Source organism: Globicephala melas, chromosome 13, assembly GCF_963455315.2.
Source record: "Globicephala melas chromosome 13, mGloMel1.2, whole genome shotgun sequence".
NCBI lineage: Eukaryota > Metazoa > Chordata > Mammalia > Artiodactyla > Delphinidae > Globicephala > Globicephala melas.
Genome location: NC_083326.1, coordinates 63,945,447 through 63,969,191, shown reverse-complemented (window position 1 = coordinate 63,969,191; position 23,745 = coordinate 63,945,447). Strand labels below are relative to the sequence as shown.

General features: G+C 57.4%; 1 protein-coding gene across 3 annotated transcripts; it reads right to left on the bottom strand.

Annotated features, from left to right (window-relative positions):
* Positions 1–180: 180 nt before the first annotated feature.
* Positions 181–23,487, bottom strand: PPIL2 (peptidylprolyl isomerase like 2). Of its 3 annotated transcripts, XM_060310014.2 has the most exons (21): positions 23,325–23,487; positions 21,535–21,584; positions 19,889–19,934; positions 18,108–18,170; positions 17,156–17,207; positions 14,498–14,549; positions 11,154–11,245; positions 10,513–10,602; positions 9,603–9,678; positions 8,744–8,904; positions 7,671–7,746; positions 7,125–7,231; positions 6,878–6,967; positions 6,642–6,675; positions 5,991–6,108; positions 1,803–1,859; positions 1,129–1,201; positions 958–1,020; positions 730–869; positions 448–567; positions 181–317 (listed from the first exon to the last, which is right to left on the bottom strand). In XM_060310014.2, the coding sequence occupies exons 1-20, from the start codon at positions 23,354–23,356 to the stop codon at positions 471–473; spliced, it is 1,569 nt and encodes a 522-aa protein (XP_060165997.1). In that variant the 5' UTR covers positions 23,357–23,487; the 3' UTR covers positions 181–317; positions 448–470. The 3 variants fall into 3 exon arrangements, with proteins under 3 accessions (XP_060165997.1, XP_030692144.1, XP_069899535.1); XM_030836284.2 differs by lacking the exon at positions 181–317 and having other exon boundaries at positions 328–567; XM_070043434.1 differs by lacking the exons at positions 181–317; positions 18,108–18,170 and having other exon boundaries at positions 328–567.
* Between the last annotated feature and the right edge of the window lie 258 nt (positions 23,488–23,745).

Here is a 23,745-nt window from a genome sequence, read left to right as displayed (position 1 = left end):
GTCCCTCAGCTTCCATGGGAGCTTCTGGAAGCCAAGGGAGCAGCGTCACAGTCAGGAGGACTGTGGGATGGAGGGCGCGGAAAGGGCAGGCTTTGAAGATCTTCAGTAGAAAGAGACACCACCGAGCAGGTCCCCAGGTCGTGTGTGAGCACAAGGCCAGGCCCTGAGGCTGGAGAGGAGTTGGCAGGGGCTGGGGGGACGACAGACACCAGCTCCCAGGACCTCTGCTCGCCCTTTGCCAGGAACAGCGGGAGCCAGCTGGCTTCACCCTCCTGACTGAGGCAGAGGAGCAGACGTGGAGACAGGGCCAGGCCGTCCTACCCAGGGAGAGAAGAGATGGCCCGTGGACTCCCAAGGCCAGGAAAGAGGACCCAGGCCAATAGACCAGAGCTTTATTGAGTTGCAGCTCAAAGGGCAGACAACTCGGGACACAGTCCAAGTCCCTACCAGAATCCAGAGCAGCCAGCCTGCTACCACGAGCTGAAGTCCCCAAAACCTCGGCTGGGCTTTTTCTTGGCCACGGGGACAGCTGCACTGGTGGAGGGCTCTTCCTCTGCTACCCGTTTCCTGGGGAGAGAAGCAGCAGACGAGAGCTGCCATGTGGGTACCAGGCCCCGACCCCCCTTCCTTCACCCTGCACCAAGGCGCCCCCAGCAGCCAGCTCATGCTGGTGCCCCCGGCTGCCCACCCCCCGGCGGTAAGTGCAGGGAGAGCACCGTGGAGACTCACGTGACCACCGGGCTGATGTACTTGCCCACTCCCTGGCGGTACGTCTGGGGGCCCTGGCTCCCCTGCTGGGGCTGGCTGGTCTTGGCTGTGCTCTCCAGGGCCGCTGCCTCCAGCCGCGTCTTCTTCCGCTCCTCAGCGATCTGTGGCAGGCAGGGGAGTGTCTGGCCTGGAGCCCTTGGGCCGGGTGGGGCTCCTGGGGACGGAACGGGCCCCGAGTGCCCCCCTCACCTTGGCGTCGGCTTCCTCGTAGGGGTCCACAAACACTGTGGTGGAGTCCATGCGAATCTCCTCCTGGTGGGGGCGGGAGGGGGTGAGCAGAGCCGGCGCATGCCCCCAGCCTGCCTAGGGCCTGCCCAGTGCCAAGCCTGAGGAGCAGCCCCCATGCTCCCGGGCACATACCTTAGGGCGGTCAGTTTTGGGGTCACTCTCCACATTCTCCATGGCCGTCAGTGTGTCAAAGCCTCCAACAACCCTGCAGCAGAGCGATGGGGCACCTGAGAATGTGCCCAGGGCAGGGCACCCCCAAAGGCCATGTTCCTGTGCAGGCCAGGGGCACAGAGTGGCTCCAGAAGGAGCCAGTAGGACCCAGAGATGAGGGGCGGGGTCCCCGGGCCCGGCTGGTGGCCAAGTCCAGCTGCCTGCCAGCTCTGTCAACAAGATTGATCGGGACCCGTCCACGCTCATAATGCCTGTAGCTGATTTTGTGCTACGACCAGAGACGGGGTGTGACAGAGACCATGAAGCCACAGAGCTGGAAATACCATCTGGGCCTTCACAGGATGGGTACCGAGCTCCAGACAGGAGATGGGGAGAGAGACAGGATGTGGCCCAGCTTTAAGATTCGGGACCATTCAAGGGAGAGCCTGAGGGTGCAGGCAGGGCGCTGGGTAGGCCACTGGGACGGGTCTCAGGTCCAGAGGGCCCAACTCCCTGCCCACCCCCATCCCCCGCCAGAGAAGCCCCAAGCCCCCACTTGTGCAGAGACACAGACGGGGCAAGTGGGAGCAGGCCCAGCCCAGGGGAAGGTAGCCGCCCACCCCCGACACACACAGACCTCATGTGCAGCTCCTTACCGCCCGAAGATGGTGTGCTTCCTGTCCAGGTAAGCGCAGGAGCGGAAGGTGATGAAGCTGGGGAAAGAGGGATGGTCAGGGAGAGCCTGCGCCTCCCCACCTGCCTGCCTCGGCCCCCTACCAGGCCGTGCAGGAAGGGGCAGGGGCTCTGCCTCCAGGCCTGACCACCGCCAACCTCCTACTGGGCCGACGCTGTGCCCACAGCCCGTCCCATCAAGAGACTCACTACAGGACCACAGACTGTAGCCCGGAAGAAAGGAGGCAACAAGCAAGAAGGGGTCCAGACACAGACACACGTGGGAAAGGGACACAAGGGCCAACCTCAAAAATCTTCATGTTTAATTTGGTATAAAAAGGGGCAAATTAGGGGGCTTCCCTGGTGATGCAGTGGTTGAGAATCCATCTGCCAATGCAGGGGACACGGGTTCAAGCCCTGGTCCGGGAGGATCCCACATGCCATGGAGCAACTAAGCCCATGCGCCACAACTACTGAGCCTGCGCTCTAGAGCCCAGAAGCCACAGCTACTGAAGTCCACGTGCCACAACTACTGAAGCCCGCGCGCCTAGAGCCCGTGCTCCGCAACAAGAGAAGCCACCGCACCACAACAGAGTAGCCCCTGCTCGCCGCAACTAGAGAGAAAGCCCGCATGCAGCAACGAAGACCCAACACAGCCAAAAATAAATAAATTAATTCTTTAAAAAAGGCAAATTAAACTCCCCGAGGACACGGATGTGAGAGCCGGCGGGTTGACTGGGGGGGGGGGCGCTAACCAGTAACTTCAGACATTAGACGGATGTACTTCGTGGCCACAAGGAAAACGTCTAAGTTCCAAACCAGGAGAGAGCGAAAAGAAGGAAACAAAAAGAAATAGAAGAAAAGACTAAGTAGAAAACAAATTAAGATCACCAGAAGCAGCACAGTGACTAGAAAGTTAAATACACTTAGGACTGTCAGGCTGAATTAAAATAAACCAAGATCTAGGTGTGTGCTGTGTAAGATACTGCTTTAAGACTTCAAGAATCTACAAGGCTAAAAGCAGAAGGATGGAAGCAGACAGAAGGGATACAGGCAGGAAGTGTGGCGATGGTCGCAACATGGAGCAGTCCCCAGAGAAGTGCAGCAATGCCCCCACATCCCCACAACCCGTGCGGGACCGAGCTCCATCAACGCGTCAGCAGCTGCCCAGGGAGCGCACGCCTTCCAAGCCCATCGGGCTGCCAGACGTCAAAAATCGCGGAATTGTGCATCCCCGACCTCCGGCCGCCAGGCAGGTCTCCTATTCTCACTTCTAACACAGTTAAAGAAACTCAAGAGAGAATGGAATAAACCTAAAGTAACAGGAGGAAAACAGAAAAACAACAAAAGGGAGACCAAGACATAACAGAAAGGAAATAAAGTCTAAAATTAGCTCTTTGAAAAGACAAAACACCCGATAATATTAGAAATAAAAAGAGAAAACCGCCACCAATCCAGCAGCGGTTTTACTGGCTATTTAAGCAGAGTTGGAAATAATAATAAAAGGTGACACCACCGGCCCTGCCAACAGCACGCAGAGCACCCACCCAGCCCCATGGGGCTAAGAAACCTGCCACATAGCCCTGCCAGGATGAGAGAGACGGAACCACCAGCCACCAGCAAGCAGTGGGCGGGGGACGCACAGGCCGATAAGAAAGGAGAGAACAGAAACCAGGAAGAAGCAATTCGAAGTAGAAACTGAAAATAACTACAGAGAAAGTGAGAGCAGACAACCCTTGTAAGCCCTGAGGAAGAACCGACACAGATGTGGTCAGGGATGGGGAGAGAGGGGGATGCATGGACACAGGCTGAGAATCCAGAGATGGGTGAGTCCCATTCCAGCAAAATGTGAATCAGTGCTTGGCCGGAGCAGCAAAGCCCACCTAAGGGTCAGCAGGACGCTCTGCGGCCGTCCCTGCCCAGCGAGGTCACAACAGCTGCCTCACCTCCAAAGCTGGTCAGCTGTCCCCCCAGAAGGTGCCGGCCACCTCGCCCCATGGGCAGCTCCCACGGTACTCGGATCCCCATCAAACCTGCACAGATGACCCAGGCCGGCCCCCATGTGGAGGGAGCAGCAGTCTACAATCTTGGCCAGGACAGACACACGGACACAGCAGAAAGGCTGGCCCACAGCCTCCGGGAGAAAAACAGCATATGTTACAGTGACAGACGCTACAGGAAAGCATCTGCAAACTCAGCAACCTCGCTTGAAAAAGTAGGCCCAACAGCAAACCTGATCGGGTGACGCAACAGAGCCCATGTCCTCCCACACACAGCCTGATGGTGAGGGGACCATGTTTGCACCAGGAAGGAGAGGACATCCCCTCAAGCTGATAACGTGAATGTCTACGAAGCCTAAGACAGTTTCAGTAAACTACTGGAAATATAAGAGAATTTGATAAAGTGCCTAAATAATAGTTTTTCTCTACATGAAAAATAACCACCCAGAATTAGGGAAAAAAAAATCTGTTTACAAAAATATCACAAACTACAAAATCCTTAAGGAATTGCTTTATCCAGGAAGGCAAAGGACCCATGTGAAGAAACTGTAAAATCGCATTAGAAGATAGAAGACATCCAAGGAGAAGTCAAGGCACATCCTTAGATGGAAACTACCCCACGCACGTCCGTTGTTCCAAAGCACACGTCACAAAAAAATTTTTTTAATTAAATAAATAAATAAAACACACGTCACATCGCTCTTTACAGTTAAAATAAAATCCAGATTAGAGAATAAGCAATCAAAGCCAAAGCAACATGCAAACAAATAGTGAGGGTGGACCTCCTGGAACTCACTGCAGAGCCCAGTGCGGAGCTGGTGTGAGCAGGTTAAGTGTAACGTTGGCGGAAGGAACAACAAACAGAGTGAGAGCCAATTCCCACAGGAAGGTGCCGAGTGCCGGGGCACGAGGAGGACGACCCGAGGCCCTCATGGCTGGCGGGAAGTGCCTTCTCTGTGGGAAGCTCTCTCAGGGGCTCCGCTGGAGGATGAGCAGGGAAATCACTGGGAACAAGTCACCTAAGACAGGGGACCACCCATCAGGCAGGAGGGCGTGTTCCGCCCTTCGGGGGCCCCTCCCCACTCCACCAGTGCCCGCAATGGCCGAGGGGCCAACTAGCTACCTGACAGACTGTGACAGGCATCCTGACTGTTCAGTTGCCAGCAAGGCTGCCATCCACCTGGGGAGGGGACTGCTCTGAGTGACACCAGCACAACTGGGAGGAAACAAACGCTGTGCCCACGTCACACACAATCACCACGGACAAGTGAGATCCCAAAACCAAAGCCTTCCACAACTTCCCCGAGACACACGCACGATGGCACTGGGGACTCCTGAAGCACAAGTGGAAATGCCACAGGAGAGATGTAAAAACATGTGCCACCTTTCCCCGAAATTTTTAAAGTCTGGGAAAATATCTGGAACACAGATAAAAAATTAAGGATTTTTAAGAATCATGAATCAAGAAACGTAGATGAACTCATAAAGCTCCTAGAGAAGGCTGAGCGGGAGAGAAACACTCCACCTGGGGCCCCATTCCACCAAGCCAGGCGGCTCTGCAGGTGAAGCCAGCAAAGGTGCATGCGAGCCGCCACCCAAACCGTCCTCGACGCGCCATCAGTGGCCATGTGGCCCAAACCAACCTCCGCAGGCAGCGTGTGGCTCCTGGGAAAACACTCTCCTCTGAGGCCCTGCAGCTCCCCTGCGCCGCCCCCCACCTTCCACTGACACTTGGACACAGGCCCCCACCCCCCAGACACTTGGACACAGGCCGCCCAAGCCTGTACATCTAGCCTGTTCTCACCCTCTCAGCACCAAAACTTAGACCTACTAGGACCAAGGTGGGTGACCCGGGCATCTAACGCCAAAACACTCACAGCAGAATTCCCGACCCCTCACTGGGTCTCTGCCCCCCGGCCAGGCATCCACATCCACACCCACATCTGGTGCCGCCCTGGCCTGTCGCAGGCACCACCACGAGGCGTGGGGTTGCCGGCTGACTCGTTTTACGTGCAGGTGCACAGGCCCAGCGCTCCGGCAGGTCTGCGCGTGTCCCCACACTTTCTGGATTGGATTCGGGGTCGGGGGCACAATATGTAGGGCGAGGCTGACGGAGAACGTGCAGGAGCCACCCCCTCCCCGGGCCCCTCCCATGACCGCCCATTGACTCACAACTGAGACTTGTTGGTGTTGGGCCCCGAGTTGGCCATGCTGAGGACACCGCGGCCCGTGTGCGAGAGGTTGGGCCGGAACTCGTCTCGGAAGGGCTTTCCCCAGTACGACTCCCCCCCTGGAGGAGGAGGGGGCACGTGGCAGCAAGAATGACCAGGTCCCAGCTGAGCGCAGCTCTTGGGATGCGGCCCAGCTCAAAAACCCGTGCGCAATCCCTGGGGTCCTCATCACCAACCCCCCCCCCCGCAGGACACCCCCGCAGCCCCAGGGCCCTCAGAGCCCCTGGTTAGGGCCCGGCCCACAGAACAGGGAGTAAAGTGCCAAGGAGACGGGTGGTTCCTGCTCACACCACACAGGGTGAGGGATGAGCTGGCCCAAGCAGCTGGCAGGCTAAGGGGGGCTTTGGAGGGGCAGCGTCCAGGGTGGGGCCCAACCTCCACCCACTGTAGGCCCCCTTGGTCTGTGGACAGAGGGGGTGCCCCTGGAGGCCCAGTGGGAGGTAACGTGCCCCCAACCCTTCATCTGTGGCTGAGGCCTCACAACCACCTTGGAATGAGGAAACAGCACGTGGGGCTATCAGAGTCCCCACGCCCCTGCCCTCAGAGACTGTGGCGCAGCCAGAGTTCCCAGGGGCCCAGCACGAGCACCTACCTGTGCCTGTGCCCGTGGGGTCACCCCCCTGTATCTGCAGGAAGAACCAGCCAGTGAGAAGCCGTGCCCATGAGCCTCAGCCCCCCTGCCCCCCGTCCCCCAGCTGCTCCTGGTGAGAATGGGGCCCTCCTGGTTCACCCCCGGGAGGCCTGGTGTGGCCAGCTGGCCCCCGGGCACACGTGGGTCACTGCAGGACTCCGCACGTGGGCACTGGGAGGCTGGCGCACAGCACTCACCACGAAGTTTCGGATGGACCTGTGGAAGAGGGTGCCATCGTAGTACTGCTTCTTACAAAGCTTGATGAAGTTCTCACAGGTTTTTGGCGTCTACAAAAAAGGCAAGGTGCTCCGCTGAGGCACATGGCGGCCAGGGAAGGGTACCGAGGACCCCCAGGGCCCTTGGGCAGTGGAAGGCGGCCCCGACAGTGAGGAAGGACTTGCAAGGCCCAGCAGCCAGGCACTCGCAGGCGGCCACCTCACCCACCAGGTCGCAGTGCAGCTCCAGGTTGAGGTCACCCAAGTTGGTGTGCAGCCGCACGTAGCCCTTCTTCTTCACGAACTGGTAGCGCAGCACGTCCTCATCAATGGCAGCTGCAAGCAAAGGCCTGAGCTGCCTGCCTGCCTGCCTGCCCGCGGCCCGGAGCCCCCAGGGGCATCGGGGAGGGTGGGGCAGCGGGGCCTGACGGCTCCTCGATGTAGGGAGGGGAGGGCTGGGGGGAGGGGGGCCCGACCAGCCAAGAACAGGAGAGGAAGGGGGCTTGGGGGCAACGCCAAGGTGGGACTTGGGCTGGAGCCTGAGGTGGGGTGGCCCCAGCATGGGGAGGGCCTCCCATCACCAGGGAGCCCCCTGGACAGCCGCCCCTATCCCAAGCACAAGCCCACTTTCAAAAGGGGCCGTGCCTGGCCACTCCTGAGTTGCCCACGAGCCCACAAAGCCCAGGCGCGACAGAGCAGCGCTGAGAACGGCATGGACGAGGGCACCCCACCCTTGGCCGCTGTTAACGCTGGTGGTGGAGACAAAGGCCACTACCTGCTTCATGCGTGGTCTCGGGAACCATGGCAGTGGAGGTGAAGGAGGCGCTGACCTTCCCGGTGGAATAGTGGGCCTGCCAAGAAACCACGGTGGCTCCTCAGCCCGAGGCCACCCCGCTGGTCAGGCCCTGCTTGGTGCCTCTCCTCCAGGAAGGTGTCCCTGACCACCACCCACAGGCACCTGCAGGGGTCTACCAAGGGGGACAGGACAGCCCAGCCCACACTGGCCTCTCCCCAAGGGCCCAGGGAGCAGGGGCACAGTGAGCCAGCAGCCCATGGGTCTCAACTGGGCTGAAGGCCTGGCTGCCAAAGCTCTCACGTTAAGTGAAACCCAGAAAAACACACCAGGCAGAGCCTGGGCATCTCTGGGGTTCAGAGCACCAAGAACTGGAGCTTCTTTTTAAATGTGTTAAGTCCCTACAGGAAAAAATAAGCCTCAATAAACGATTTTTTTCCTTCTAAACAGAAGGACAAAAAAGTTTCTTCCCATGAGAAAGAAATACACCAAAATTCTAAGAACCATCGTGTTAGAGCTGGGATTAGATCATAAACAACAAACCTTCTTCTTTTAGCACCCTTAGTTTTCTGGACAGTTCTTTAGGGGGGCACCTCAGAGGTCCCCCCTCCCAGGGTCCCCCAGCCCCAGCTCACCAGGTCCTGCCTGAATAGAGGAAGGGGGGCTTGACAAGCCAGGGTGCAAATCCTGGTGCCCTCACTGCCAACTGGGGGTCCCAGGACCAACCGTGGGCTGTGTCGGACGAGAAGGTAAGGACGGGTGCCAGGTACCCCCAGTACCACTGGCTCCCTCCCCCCAGCAGCTTGGCACCCCTGAGGTTGCTCTGGGCACCGAGTAACCAGCTTCGCAGGGCAGTGACTCTGCCCATACCCCAGGCAGCTGTGGGGCGAGGAACCACTGAAGCTACCGGGCAGCTGTCCACCTAGCACATCTGCTCCGGGCCGGCCACACCTGTCCGTGGCCCCAGGTTTGCCGGGCCAGCCTCAGTGCAGCCCCATCCCCAGGAGTGCCCCAAGGGGCAAAGAGGGCAGCGGCAAGGCCTGCTGCCTACTCACAGCGTTCAACCTGTCCACCTTTGTCTTCTCGGGGACCTTCATGGTGGCCGCCAGCATCTCGTCCCCTTTGAACTCCTTGTAGAGCTCCTGCAGCGTCTCTCGGGTCTCCGTGTTCGTGTTTTTCAAATAATAAGATGGGTCCTGCTTGGCCTTTTCTTCATCTACAAAACAGCACAGTCGCCCTGAGCAGCCGAGACCCAGCAGCATCCCCAGATGTTGTGACGGGGACAGGAGGCCAGAGCCACTGAGCCCCGGCCGGGAAACGAGTCTGAAGTGACCAGAGCTTCTGTCACAGTCACAGCCTCCTGGTCACAACAACCCAGGGAGGACCCAGTGCGGGAAGAAAGAGCGAGGCCACTGCCCTGTCCCCAGACCGGCCCCAGCCCCAGGGGTCACAACCTCGCATCACAGGACCCCTGGCCACGAGAAGTCACCACCCTTCATGGGACCTCCATACCCACCCAGCGGCCGGCACGAATGGCCCATCCCTGTGGTGGGACACAATCTCTGAGGAGAAGGCCCATCCAGGCCCCCGAACACATGGGAAAGAAAGCAGCTCTGAGAGACCTAGAGCCAAGTCCTGACGGTGCGGGGGTGGCAGGGAGATGGCCAGGCCGGGCACCATGGTGATGGCCCGGCTGGCACCGACATGTCTGGCCCCCGATGGCAGGCATGGGCCAGGGTGGTCTGCCAACCCCAGCACAGAACAATGGAGCGTGGGCTCAGGAAATGCAAGATCTGTGAAAACCTGGGTGAGACTCCCAGACACTCAAGCCCCAGGGAGGTAGGGGCTTCACCCAGGAGCACAGGCTCTTCTACCTAAGTCCCTGGCACCCGGGCCAGCCCTGGCCATACATACCTGGGTCTATTATTTTCATGTTATTCTTAACATGAAAGAAGTTGGAGACATTGAATTTGTCCAAACTGGTGGGGTCCTATGGCAAAAAGAACACATGTGGCAGTGAGCCTGGCACCACAGCCAGACCCATCCTGGGCCGTGTGGCTGCTGGGCAGCAAAGGACGGGTGGACCGGCAGAGGGACCAGGCTGGAGGGGAGAGGCTGGGGGCTGCATGGGCATTGCAGGTCAGCAGGGACTGTGCCCTGTGCAGGGTGACAAGCAGGGGTGGGGCAGGGACAGTGGCACAGATGGCGGCTCAGCCAGCTGCGTACCCTTCTCCCCGCACACAGCCGAGCACCCTTGGCTGTTAGCGCGGGACGTGGGGTGCCCACCTCCAGGCCTCCTGCAGGCCGCCCCCCTTCAGCCCGGCTGCCAGACTGACCCCACGGTCTGCCCTGGGGACAGCGAGCCCATCACTGGGGAGAGCCATGCACCGGCCTCTGATTAGAACGGGATGAGCCACACAGGAGGATCTAGACACCCTGATTTTCTAGGGCCGGGTTCTCATGAACTCACTCGGGGCTCTGACACCTACAGGCACACCCTACACTCGCCCCTGGGTCCTGAGCACACCAGCCCCAGCCCTCAGGCCTGCAACGGGGCTGCTGGGACATGGAGGTGGCTCTGGGGGCAGAGACGAGGGCCCTGACATGGCAGGGGCGGCCTCAGAGGGGAGCAGTGAGCCCCGGACTGAGCAGGCTGCCTGTGTGGAGGCCCAGGGTGACTGAGGGCAGGGAGGGTGGGAGGGGCTCTGCCAACGGCCGGGACAGCTGGGAGCTACACAGGCAGGGGGCTGCGAGACCACTGAGGCAGGAGGAGCCAAGGTCCTGGGCGGGTGGTCCCTGGGCAGGCAGGGAAGGGGACACCCACCTGTAGGGTGATGATGTCCTGCCGGGAGAAGGGCTCGTCGGTCAGCAGGTCTCGGAAGTTCTTGGCCTTGATGTTTAGCTGCTCCACCGCCTAAAGCCAGGAGAAAGTCCGCTGTCACGTTGCCTGCCCCCCGACCTGGCAGCCCAGAGCCCACCCAGAGGTAGGGAAAGGACCAAGTGGGGGGGGACAAGTATGTGCCACCAAGGGGCGGGGCTTCCTGCGCCCCAGACAGGTTGCTGTTGTCACACATCTGTCTCCCAATGAGCCACCCGAATCCATGACCCCAGAGCCCCGCGGGGCCAACCTCCATGGATGGGCATGAAAAAGGCTTAGGGAGGGTTTCCCGCATCATGGGGCCACAGCCCTGCCATCTGCACCCAGCCCAAAGCAGGCCCAGAGCAGGACGGGTGTGGAAATCGGGACCCCCCCCCACAACATGTGATCCCCTGGGGCGGCACTAGGAACTGAGGTCCCTCCAAGGTCTTTGCCGATGCCTGTGGGGGGCACCAGGGAACAAGGACCTGCTCAGTGGGCAGAACTGCCCCGGTCCAGTCTGGAGGACACGAGCAGGCCCTGCCATCTCCTGGATGCGCCGGTGGCTCTCACCCCATGAGCCGGCCTGGGGCTCCCCAAGGACCCACCTCGTGGGCGTAGACGTTGCCAGTGGTCCTGATGGCCACGATGTGGCTGTTGTTGGTGAAGACGGTGAACAGCACAGGGCAGTGGTACTTCCCTGGAGAGGAGGCACACACCCAAGGTCAGAGAGCCAAGGTCAGAGAGCGGGAGAGGCGGAATCCTGCGTCAGCACAACTAGGGCAACCCGAGGGACAGCCCACAGCTCAAGCTCCTCCTCCAAGAGCATGAATTCCCATTCATCCCGCAAGACCCAACCCCTGCAGGGTCTTCCTCAGCAAAGTCGGCCTTGTCAGCCCCCAGCCTACCTGGCCTCCCTCTCCACCTCGGGCATCCGTCACCCTTGCCCACCCACCAGTAGCCCATCCTTCAGACCCTGCCTCGTCCCCGTACCTCCTGCGTCCCTCGCCTGGGTTACTGCAACCAGCCCCGGCTGCCCTCCGTGCCCTGCCCCACCCCACCAACACCCGCCCACAGCCAGGGAGCCTGTTCAAGTCCCAGCAAGAACACTGCAGAAAGGGGAACACTTAGAGATGAAAGACCTTGAGTTGTATGGACTCTAAAAATCCTGATTTCAAAACTACAAAAAATAATTATGAGAGCATTCTGGAAACTTGACCACTGGCTGGACAGTCAATGATACTACGGCATTCCTACTAACTTTTTAGATGTGACAACGGTATTGTGGTTATTATTTCTTAAATCTTTAGCTTTTAGAGATGCACACTGAAGTACTTAAGCACAAGATAGTATGATGTCAAGGATCTGCTTAAAATCACCTGAGTAGGTGCAGAATGCGAGCATAAGTAAAATCAGACACGTTGACAATGGATGGGAGCTGAAGCTGGGGATGGATATGGGGGAGTCACACAGTAATTCTACTTTCTTTTTTTTTGGCCACACCACGGGATCCTAGTTCCCAGACCAGAGATCAAACCTGGGCCCCCCACAGTGGAAGTGCAGAGTCCCAACCACTGGACTGCCAGGGAAGTCCTGAATTCTCTCTACTTTCACATCCCTGAAAATGTCAACTTGGGACTTCCCTGGTGGCACAGTGGTTAAGAATCCACCTGCCAATGCAGGGGACACAGGTTCGAGCTCTGGTCCAGGAAGATCCCACATGCCGTGAAGCAACTAAGCCCGTGTGCCACAACTAGTGAGCCTGTGCTCTAGAGCCTGTGAGCCACAACTACTGAGCCCACATGCCGCAACTACTGAAGCCCACACACCTAGAGCCCATGCTCTGCAACAGGAGAAGCCACCGCAATGAGAAGCACGCCCACCGCAATGAAGAGTAGCCCCTGCTTGCTGCAACTAGAGAAAGCCCACATGCAGCAATGAAGACCCAATGCAGCCAAGAATAAATTAATTAACAAAAAAAAATAGAAAGAAAATAAATGATGCTGTCTTTAAAAAAAAAAAAGAGGACTTCCCTGGTGGCACAGTGGTTAAGAATCTACCTGCCAATGCAGGGGACATGGGTTCAATCCCTGGTCTAGGAAGATCCCACATGCCACGGAGCAACTAAGCCCGTGTGCCACAACTGCTGAGCCTGCGCTCTAGAGCCCGCAAGCCACAACTACTAATCCTGCATGCCACAACTACTGAAGCCCACGCGCCTAGAGCCCATGTTCTGCAACAAGAAAAGCCTGAACACTGCAACGAAGAGCGGCCCCTGCTCGCCGCAACTAGAGAAAGCCCACGCGCAGCAACGAAGACCCAACGCAGCCAAAAATAAATTAATTTAAAAAAAAATTTTAATTAAAAGACAAAACAAAGCCAAAAAAAGGCAATCTCTAGATCAAAGTTAGTAAATTTTTTTTTTTAGTAAAAATTTTAAAAAAGGCAAAGTTAGGTCAGATCTTTCTTGCTGTAATCTCTGAGTTCTCCCGTGGCCACCCGAGCCCCACATGACTGCTCTGCACCCCATCCCACCTGACTCTGGACCACAGACCCTGCTTCCCGCTCCGCTCACCCTGATGCAGCAACACTGGACTCCTGGCTGTGCCTCGGGGCCTTTGCACAGGCTGAGCCCGTTGCCTGGAATGGTCTCTCCACATCCCCACAGGGCTCCCCTCCCCTGCCCTTCCTCCCCCTCCCCCCAGATTTATACTCAAACCCTGTCAGCGAGTCGTCCTGTGACCCTCTCTCACCCTGCTTTACCTCTGACCTGTTACATGCAGCACCTGACGCACTACAGTGATCTCATTTCCAATTTCCTCCCTCCCTTTTGTTCCGGGAGAGACCCGGCCTGTCTTGGTCTTCACACACAGCAGGCGCTCAGTAAACACTTGTGAAGGAGACACACCGAGGGCCTCCCCGAATCACCCGCTCTCAGAGCAGGGAGCCACATGGCACCCAGGGACCATCCATGGGGTGCTGTGCTCTTGGTCACCAAGGCCCGCTTGCTCGTTCACTGCCATCTGGCACCTGCTGGGAGCCAGGCCAGCCTCAGCTGCTCCAGCATCTCCCGGAACACACCCGCCCAGTGAGCCCCGACACCGATCTCAACCACAGCACCCGCACGCGCCCAGGGCACGGCGCCAGGCCCACAGAGAACCGAGAACAAGGTGGGTGTCCACGGAGGTCGCCTTGGCGCAGGCGTCTGGCCAATGAGAACAATGGAGGGTGTGGAGGAGTGCAGAGCAGGACCCCAGGCCTGGACTGGGGCTTTATGACCAGTGCCAAGTGGAAACCAGCCCAAGAGCCACCTGGCAAATCCGTCAGACCCCCCACACCCACTGCCCGGCCGCCTGCCCTGGGCCGCAGCCTGAGCAGCTTGTCTCCAGCGATGACTGGACCAGAGCCACAGCCAGGCAGGGCCTGTCTCCCGTGGGGCCCCGCTGGACCCATAAAGGCCACCGGAGGCCCACACGGCCCAAGTGCCCTTGTGGGAAGAAGTGCCCCAAGACGGAGGTTTCACCCCCACCCCAGCTTTAAACTATCTGGACCTGGGCTTCCCTGGTGGCGCAGTGGTTGAGAGTCCGCCTGCCGATGCAGGGGACACGGGTTCGTGCCCCGGTCCGGGAAGATCCCACATGCCGCGGAGCAGCTGGGCCCGTGAGCCATGGCCGCTGAGCCTACGCGTCCGGAGCCTACGCGTTGGGAGCCTACGCGTTGGGAGCCTACGCGTCGGGAGCCTGTGCTCCACAACGGGAGAGGCCACAACAGTGAGAGGCCCGCATACCGCAAAAAAAAAACAACTATCTGGACCTTTAAGAAAAAATTATTAGCCTTTGAGAAATCAAAAGCAAGCCTCCAGCCTGATCAGAAAGGAACAAAAACTTGGTGAGAGGCGGGGGCCTCGGGTCCTGCGGGCCAATCCTAAAACTGACTGTAAAGAATTACTCACCTTCACTGTTCTTTGCAAAGTTCAGCTTGATCAGGGACCTCCCGTCCAGTTTCTGAAAAAAGCGTAATTAATAATAACAAGTAACTCACATGAAAAAGGGCAGAGGCATCTGAACAAACTTTTTGGCCAAATCAATATCTCCTCAGCTGGGCAGTGGGGACCCAGGCATTTGCCCTGCTGTTCTGCTGTGTGACGACCCAAGAAACACCAGGCACTACAACATGGGGGAAGAGGAGTCAATACACGCAAATGCCAAGAGGGGATGGGACGGGATCCTTTCTCAAAACTTCTGGACTTCGTCTGAGGCTCACCTCTTCTCCAGGAACCTGGACAATAAAGCAAAGTCCAGCAGCTGGAAGAAAGCTGCCCAGTGGGGAGGCCTCTGTCAGAGGAAGCGAGGGGGCAGCAGGGAGACCCTGGATGGGGAGGCACAGGCCCTGCAGCAACCAAGGGCCAGCTCCAAGGGCCACGCGGAAGAGACGCCGGGCATCCTTCCGCCAGGGCCGAACCCAGTTCTGCCCCACGTCCTCCCTCCCCTGGCACAGTCCCTGCACCCAGCCCAGTGCCCACTCCCTGAGTCACCTCGGCCCTGCCTTCGTTAGCCAACCACCCCCACACACACACCTACGGACAGATGGTGGGTGCCCGCCCCAGGCACAGCCAACCCAGGGAGACCCACACGCAGCACCCTCCTCCCGGGGTCCCAGGAGGCGACAGGAGCTCACAGCAGCTGACACCACAGGGACGGTCCTCAGGGCCGCGGCGACTCTGGGCACAGGCCAGGAGGGGCACGGGCCCCACTTGAGGACGCACCACAGACTCCCTGACAGGACACCTGCAGCAGAGGTGATGGCTGGGGGCAGGCGATTGGCATGCTGTGGGGCTGGGGAGCACCCGGGGAGCGGCTGGCCACAGTAACCGAGGAGACCGAGGACAGGGGGGCCAGAGGTGGATCAGGAAACACGGGGGGCTGGGGGGCGATGGCAAAGCGCAGCCCCCACCGACAGAGGAGCGAGCCCCAGCCTCGACACAGCCGCAGCCTGATCCCAGGGGAGGCGGTGCATCCCGAAAACAAGGCTACCGCCCAGGGCCCCAGAGTACACATCCACCTCCAGAACACAGGTAACAAGCGCACAGCTGAGCAAAGACTGAACCCACGACACTTCACACGTCCGAGGCTGGGGACCAGGACCCTGCTCACACCCCTCTTCCACCTCCCTCCCTCCCCCTAGCCTCACCGCACCCGGGTCCTCTTGGGCCTCCCCAAAGACGATGACAATGACAGCCTCCACTCTCCACAGGGCCCCCAGGGTCTGTCACAGAGCTGACCAGGCCTCATCCCGGCAGACAGGGCTCTGACTACCACCCAGCCCAGCTCCCAGCTCCGCAGTGCCAGTCACCACACTGCCCGCCACTCCCCCAACGCAGGCTGGACTTCTATCAGGCTGACACCCTGGGGGAGCCAACCTGGCTTCCAGGGTCTGCAGAAGGCCCTGCCCTCCCTGCTCGCCCACCTCTAGCCCCTGCACTGCACCTCCTCAGCCTGCACCCTAGCCCAGGCTCACCCAGCACCTCTTGCCCAGAAAGTACATGGCCCCTGCTGCCTCCCTGCTTCCACCCTCACTTCCCGGAGGTCTGGTCCCGACACAGCAGCCAGAGCCAGGCTTCCAAACAGGCCAGATCACAGCTCGCTACGGCTTAACCCATCTGGCCTCCAGCCCATCCAGAACGAAGCCAGGCTCCCTCCAGGGATGGCAAGACCCCCCCGATGTAACTCAGACTATCTGCCACCATCTCCCCTCGTCCCCACGTCACAGCTTCCATAGCACTGCTCCACAGACGTCCCCAGGTCCCCCATCCTCCTCTGGTGAGCATCCCGTCCCACTCTGCTCACAGCGCCAGGCCCCATGCTGCACCCCTTTCTAAGGCTAACCCCTTTCTGTGAGTGAATGGGTGCAACCGAATAAATGTGGCAGAGGGAAGGCAAGCTGAGAAGTGAACAGAGAGCAGCAGGAGGAACGGAAAGTGGGCGCCCTGGGGCTTTACAACAAGGCATGCGGAGGGGCGGGGGGTGTCCAGCAGGGAAGTATGCTGGAACTCGACTCCAGATTCTCTCCTGCACCTGTACGTGTGACACATCAACAGCTGCTTAACCTAACTCTCCACAGAGTACACGTCACAGAACGCTGGTGCCCACAAGTTACATCACCCAAAGAGACAGGTGACTCCTAGAGCTGCCGAGGGTCTAGGACACGCATCTCCCCTGACACGCCGCTGATGAGAGTTTGGAACAGTGCGACTCCTCCAGGGGGCAATTTGCCAGGAGCTACCAAGCCGAAAACGCAGCCCCCAGCGTCCAGCAGTCCCAGGGGTACACTGCATGTGTGACCACCATCTGCAACAGCAGAACTCCAAATGCCCCCCCGAACTGTGCCACCACAGGAGGGCGCACGGACGCACTGACACCTCGGGGGTGGAAGCAAGGGGCAGTGGGGTCACCAATCAACTGCGTCCATGACCGAGGTAAGACAGATGCCTGCACATGTGCACACAAGTGGGGAACACTCCAGAAAGGACCGGTGTGGGTCCTCCACCACGTTCCTGTACCTGACACCTGGTGTTCACCGGCATCACCAAAGCTCCTGCACAGCCACCTACCTCTCCGTTGCTGGGGTTGGTCCCATACTTCTTAAGCCAAGGGACAATGTTCCTGAAGGGAAGAGGACAGTGCGCGTCAGCGGGAGGGCGGGTGCAGCCTGGCGACAGGGCCACAGTGCAGGGCGTCTGCCTCCAGGGGGAGCTGGGAAGGGGCTACACTCCACTTCACTTTTTGCCTCATCAGAGGAAACAGGGGAATATTTCTGGCTACATGGGCTTCAAAGTATGTTCAGGGTTTTTACTCTAGTTATACATAAACATGGATAAATGACATTAACAGAAAAAGACGTACATACAATGAGATACTGGGCCAGAATCAAAAATCACATTTCCAGAGAATTCTGAATGACATAGGGGAAAAAAGCTCTCATCTGAGTGAAAAATGGATCCTGAACTATCTTCTACAGTATGATCTCAAACAGGTTACCACAAATACACTCCCAGAAGAAGAGCACTACAGATATTGACAGTGCTTTCCCTGGACAATGCAATTATGGCCAATTTTCCCTTTTCCTTTGCAGTATTTTGCAAATCTTCTAAACTGAATCTGAACTATGAGACAATTACAGAAGCTGGCTTACATTGGGACATAAAACTGAGCATAAAGCTTCAAAGGGAAGGACTAGGAAATTATGCGCCTCAACTATGGCTCTGCCTTCATGAAGTGAAAGCTACTCCGCTCATTAACACTCTAACAGGTACAGGGTGCGAATTAGAGCACTAGGGACCCCCACACGGGGAGAGGCCAACGCCCCTCCAGGCAGAGGTCACAGCAGCACTGCCACCCCATGCCTGAGGCCCATCCAGGGCTCCCAAGGCTGCTGGGACCTCGGTGTGTCCAGGCTCAGCACTGCCTGGAGCCCAAACACTCCAGCTGGCCCCACAGCCCCTTCCTGAGTGGGTGTCAACAATCTCACCACATCTGTTAGTCAGAAGTCAAGGGAAAACTCACAGCAAGTCAAAGACGACGCCTTCGGGGGTGCAGACCGGGTAGACAAAGGGCTGTAGAGAGAGACTGAGGAAGGACAGGGTCACTGCTGAGCACTGCCCCCTCCCATCGCAGGAGACTCTGGGGGCGCGGGGTTACCATGGTCTGGAGGATCCCTGCCTGCTCCTGGCTGCACAGCAGGCTCCGTTCCCGCCATGTTTCCAAGGAGTGGGTAAGTGACTCAGACAAGACCTGACGCCCGGGAGCCCTGGGTAAGTTCCAGCGCAGGGATATGGGTGTCGAAGGCCACTTCCTGCCTCGTGGAGGGTCTGCTTAGGAAAAGCAGAGCCCACAGGTGGAGGAGGATGGTATCCAGTGGACTTCCTTGAGCCAATAACCTTTTCTTCTGGCATGGGGTCTCCATCACTAGTCATCAAGAGCCCTGGCTGACCTGGCTTGTTTGTGTATCAGTCACCTATGAGTTCGGTCAGCACAGGTCAGGCACCAGGACCTGGACAGCCTGGCAGCATTGGGGTCACCTCCCCGAATGCTGCCCCAAGGAGCCCTTGTGGAGAGTCCTCACCACCGCCCCCTCTGGCCCAACCTTCTACTCTAACCCAGTAGTACTGCTGGGGACTGACCAGAGCAGGACCCAACAACAAGGCAAGCTCCAAACAGCAAGACAGTGAACATGCATCTTCTCCTAACAGGGCCTGAAGGGCACATTCTCAAAGCACGTATTACCCAGAACCCAAGGTAGTTACAAAATGGGCGAGACACAGAGCAGAGACCTCTTGGAAGAACTGGGAACCAAAGATTTCCATCGAACCAATTTACAAGACTACATTTCCAGGAGGCTGATGACAAAACTGGTGGCGGTGGTGAGAAATGCAGCTGATGATGTCTGGGCCTCACTTGTTCTTACTTCCTGAGCCAAGCGAAACAGGTGAAGCCCTCACTCACCATGTGGGGAGCCTCCTGGAAGCCCTGGGCAGATTCAGCGGCTGCACCCCCAGCCTCCCCTGCCCCCTCACTGCCCTGTGGTATCGGCTGACCTGCCTCACCACAGTTGTGGGATCACCAGGAGAGCTTGGTCAGCTCTCAAGGCTCACCCTGACCTATGGTATCAGAACTTTGGTCGGAGGGAGAGGAGGGCAAGATGGGGAGAATGCTGTGTAGACACGTGTGTCCAGGACAGAGCTGACCACTGCTCAAACCTGGGGAAACTCAAGCCCATGGGGACCACCAGACCTGCCCACTCCCCCAAGCCCCAATGTGTTGGGGTTCATTAGTCTAACAAGGGTGGGAAGAGACATCCAAGTGGCTGTGCAGCTGGGTCCCTCCCCGCCCCCACAGTGACCTGCATTCTCAGGGAAGGGGGAGGGGCCACAGTATCAGGACTCTCTGGGCTGCTGTTACTACTCAGACTCTGGACCAAAAGGAAAGCATGAAAGCCCTGGGCTCAGAGTCAGACCACTTCCTTGATGGGATACCTGGGAGAGGGAGCTCACTCTTCGAAGCACTGATTCTCTCAACTATAAGGCAGGCTTGATGACAGAGCCTACCTGCCTCTGTAGGTAAGAACAAGGTTAAAAGACAATGCACATAAATGGAGACACAGAACAAGCAGAAAACCATCATCATTTCTTTCCATTGCTGGGTCCCTTCTTCCAGTCCACAGAAGATCTGGGTGGGAGAACGCAGACAGAAGCTACACCTGCATCTCCAGGGATCAGATTCACTGTCAAACAGTTGAGTACCCGAGAACAGTCACGAGGGAAAGGTTAAACTCTCCAAACTCTTACCTGCAGTGGTCAAAAGGTAGACGACGAAAATCTGTTTGTGCGATATCTGTGTAAAATGAAAATAAAGGACAGAAAACTTACTCTGTAAAAAATTTCACGTATGTGCTCTATCAACAAGTCAACTACGTTTTAAGAAAAAGTGCATGTAAGTCACGGGGATGAAACGCACGGCATGGGGACTGTAGTCAATGATATCTTAAAAATTGTGTGGGGGGCTTCCCTGGTGGCTCAGTGGTTAAGAATCTACCTACCAACGCAGGGGAAACGGTTTGAGGCCTTGTCCAGGAAGATCCCACATGCCGCGGAGCAATGAAGCCCGTGCATCACAACGACTGAGCCTGCGCTCTACAGCCCGCGAGCCACAATTACTGAGCCCATGTGCCACAACTACTGAAGCCCGTGCGCCTAGAGTCCATGCTCCTCAACAACAGAAGCCACTGCAATGAGAAGCCCACGCACTGAAACAAAGAATAGCCCCTGCTCGCCGCAACTAGAAAAAGCCCACGTGCAGCAACGAAGACCCAACACAGTCAAAAATAAATAAAATAAATAAATTTTAATAAATAAATAATAATAATAATTGTGTGTAGTGACAGACGGTAACTAGACCTATTTTGGGTTTTGTTTTGCAATGCACAGAAATATCAGACCACTGCATTGTGCACCTGGAAGTCACTCAGTGTTACAGGTCAACAATACATCGATAAAAAAATAAAAATCTGTTAAGATTTAAAAAAAACAAGAAAAAAACAAAAGAAAACGCTGATATAAATTACCCAGTGCAAAAACTGCTGTGTACTAATACCTTTCTCTAGACAGAACCAAAACGTGGGGTACATCAAGAAAGAGCTTAGAGGAAAAAGTACATACCCCAAGTGGGTTTCTGCCACAACCCTAACTAACACCCCTGCTGTGGGGCTCCCTCTTGGCTTTGCTTTCCAAGAGGCTGGGCCAGTTTTGCTTCCACCAGTGACCATGACAGTGCTCTTTTGACTGCAGCCTTGATAGCTTTAGGTATTATTGCTCTTTGCATTCTTTTTTTTTTTAATTTATTTATTTTTGGCTGCATTGGGTCTTTGTTGCTGCACGCGGGCTTTCTCTAGTTGCAGTGAGCAGGGGCTACTCTTTGTTGCAGTAAGCAGGCTTCTCATAGCGGTGGCTTGTCTTTGTTGCAGAGCACAGGCTCTAGGCACGTGGGCTTCAACAGTTGTGACATGTGGGGGCTCAGCAGTTGCGGCTCGTGGGCTCTAGAGCACAGGCTCAGTAGTTGGGGCACACAGGCTTAGTTGCTCCACGGCATGTGGGATCTTCCTGGACCAGGGCTCGAACCCATGTCCCTTGCATTGGCAGGCGGATTCTTAACCACTGCGCCACCAAGGAAGTCCCCGTTCTTTGTATTCTTTATTAACTTGACAGAGAAAATATTATTGTAACGTATGTTAAAAAAAATCACCAATATTAAACATTTTCTCCTATGTTTAGTGTATTTCCTCTTTTGTGAACTGTGTCCTCAACCCATTTGTCTACTATAGTTTCCATGTTCTTATTAACTGTTCATTTTTACACTTCCTGCATTGTGAAGACATCTTTCCTTAATTATACCCACACACACACACCAAAAGGAACAGAAGGATTTCATGCCTTACCTGGTTTCTTGCCACCATAGAAGTGAGTGTATTCAGCACAGGTAATGTACCTGGAGAGAGAGATAATCTTACTACCACCTCTTTATAAAAAGAATAGTCTCTGGAAGTAAGAAGTTGATAACCGAAATCATTTCACTCATTTGGAAAATGCTTTTTTAACACGTACTATGTGTCAGGCACATAGTGAAAAAACAAGAGAACAAGGGGATACACAAACTAGTAAGCAAACCCAAACGGTCCTGCTCCAAAGGGCAGGGTTAACAATGAGAAGCAGCTGGCCACACGAAGACCTGGGGAGAGAGCTTTCCGGGGCAGAGGGACCAAGCCGACTAATCACGTATAAAAGCCCTGAGGCAAGGGCTTCCCTGGTGGCGCAGTGGTTGAGAGTCCGCCTGCCGATGCAGGGGACACGGGTTCGTGCCCCGGTCCGGGGGGATCCCACATGCCGCGGAGCGGCTGGGCCCGTGGGCCACGGCCGCTGAGCCTGCGCGTCCGGAGCCTGTGCTCCGCAACGGGAGGGGCCGCAGCAGTGAGAGGCCCGCGTACCGCAAAAAAAAAAAACCCCTGAGGCAAGAAAAGCTAGTGTGTTCCCAAAGAAGGGCAAAGCCACTGAAAAAGAGTGCACATGGGGGCACGGGGCCACTGATCATGGAAACGCAGGTGGTGGTCGTATCACAAAGGGCCTCAGGGGCCGTGGGAGGACTCTGGATTTGCTTCAGGCGGGATGAAAGGACCCTGATCCAGCATAAGTCCTCAAAGCATGACTCTGGCTACTGTGTGCAGAGAGTCAAGCAATAGGCAGCAGAAAACCAATCTGAGGGCGACTACAAAGGTTCAAGAAGGAGCTGGCATCAACTTCACCTGTGGGAGGACTGGTGGACGAGTGCGAAGCGGTCAATTCCTGGAAGAGCCAGCAGGACGTACTGATGGACAGGAGGCAGAGGGAGCTAAGGGAAACTCCCAGGCTTCTGACCCCCAGCGAGGAGAGAGCGGTGTGACCACTGAGATGGGAAAATGGGGGAGGAACAGGCTCAAGTGCTGAAAATCAAGAGTTGCTTCCCCGTGGGGCACACTGAATTCGAGAAGCCCATCGGATCTCCAAGTGGAGGTGTCCTAAGCAAGACTGGAGAGATCCCACCGGGCAGGATGTAAATGGAGAGGAAGCCTGGGGGAGGAGACGTAGGAGGTCCGGAACGGGGGGAGGAGGATCCAGCAGAAGAGACCAACAAAGAAAGACCCCTGAGGTAGCCTGAAAACAAAGAGTGTGGTGTCCCAGGCACCGTACAAGGGCTTCAGAGGGGGAGAGGCGGTCAGCCGCGTCCTACGCTGCTGAGAAGCCCAACAAAACGAGGACTGAGAACTGACTGACCCCCGGATGGAGTCGCACGTAAGTTACAGGATCACGACAAGAGCAGTGCAGCGGGCAGAGCCCGACTGGAGTGGTTTCAAAGGGAAAGCAGAAAACAGCCGATCGACACAGATGTTCCTCTTCTTGTCATAAAAAAAATCAAAGAAACTCGGTGGCAGCTGGTGGTGCCAGGTGGGTTTGTTTTAATTGGAAGGTGCTGTAGCCCGTGAGCAGGCTGGGGAGCGAGAACCGCGCCAGGGGAAAGCCGGCGGGGTCAGAGCTGGCGAGCGGAGGGGCCGAGGGGACAGGACCCCGAGAGACCCGCGCCTGAGGGAGCCGCCCCGCCGGGGGACGGCGGAGGCTCCCGGGGAAGTGACGTCGAGAGGGACTCGGCACGGCGCAGAGTGCGGACAGGCCCGCTCCCGGCGGCGGCTCAACTTACATCTTGTCCTTCTGGTGCTGTCGCTTCCCCATGATGGCGGCGGCGGCGGCGGCGGCGGCGGCGGCGGCGGCGGCAGCGGCGGCAGGACCAGCGAGCGAGGGAAAACAACGGCACACAACTCACACCGCGCCCTCTCGGCCGAGCTCCGTAACTACTTCCGGGTATCTCGGACCCGCCCCGGAAGTGGGCGGTAGGCACGCCGGGAATTGTGGTTCCTGGTGCCCAGGCGCATGGCCGGCCGGCGCAGGCGGCTCCCTGGGTCCCTGGGCTGAGCTCGCGGTTGGCTCGGCCACGTCGGGGCTGAGCTGCTTCCGCCTCGAAACCCCGTCTTCCCGGGGGCCTCTAGCTGGACCGCCTCACCCAACCGGCCCCGGCTCAACGCCATCCCCGCCCAAACCCGCCCTGGATTCTCAGGTCTTAG

Bases quoted from the DNA above. Each gene is read 5' to 3' on its own strand.
- PPIL2 (XM_060310014.2), bottom strand. From the start codon at position 23,356: ATGGGGAAGCGACAGCACCAGAAGGACAAGAT. The intron at 18,171-19,888 runs GTAAGAGTTTGG...GTCCTTCCTCAG, and splicing joins CTACCTTTTGACCACTGCAG to TCTCTCTCTACAGCCCTTTG. The intron at 10,603-11,153 runs GTGGGTCCTTGG...TCCTGGCTTTAG, and splicing joins GCAACGTCTACGCCCACGAG to GCGGTGGAGCAGCTAAACAT.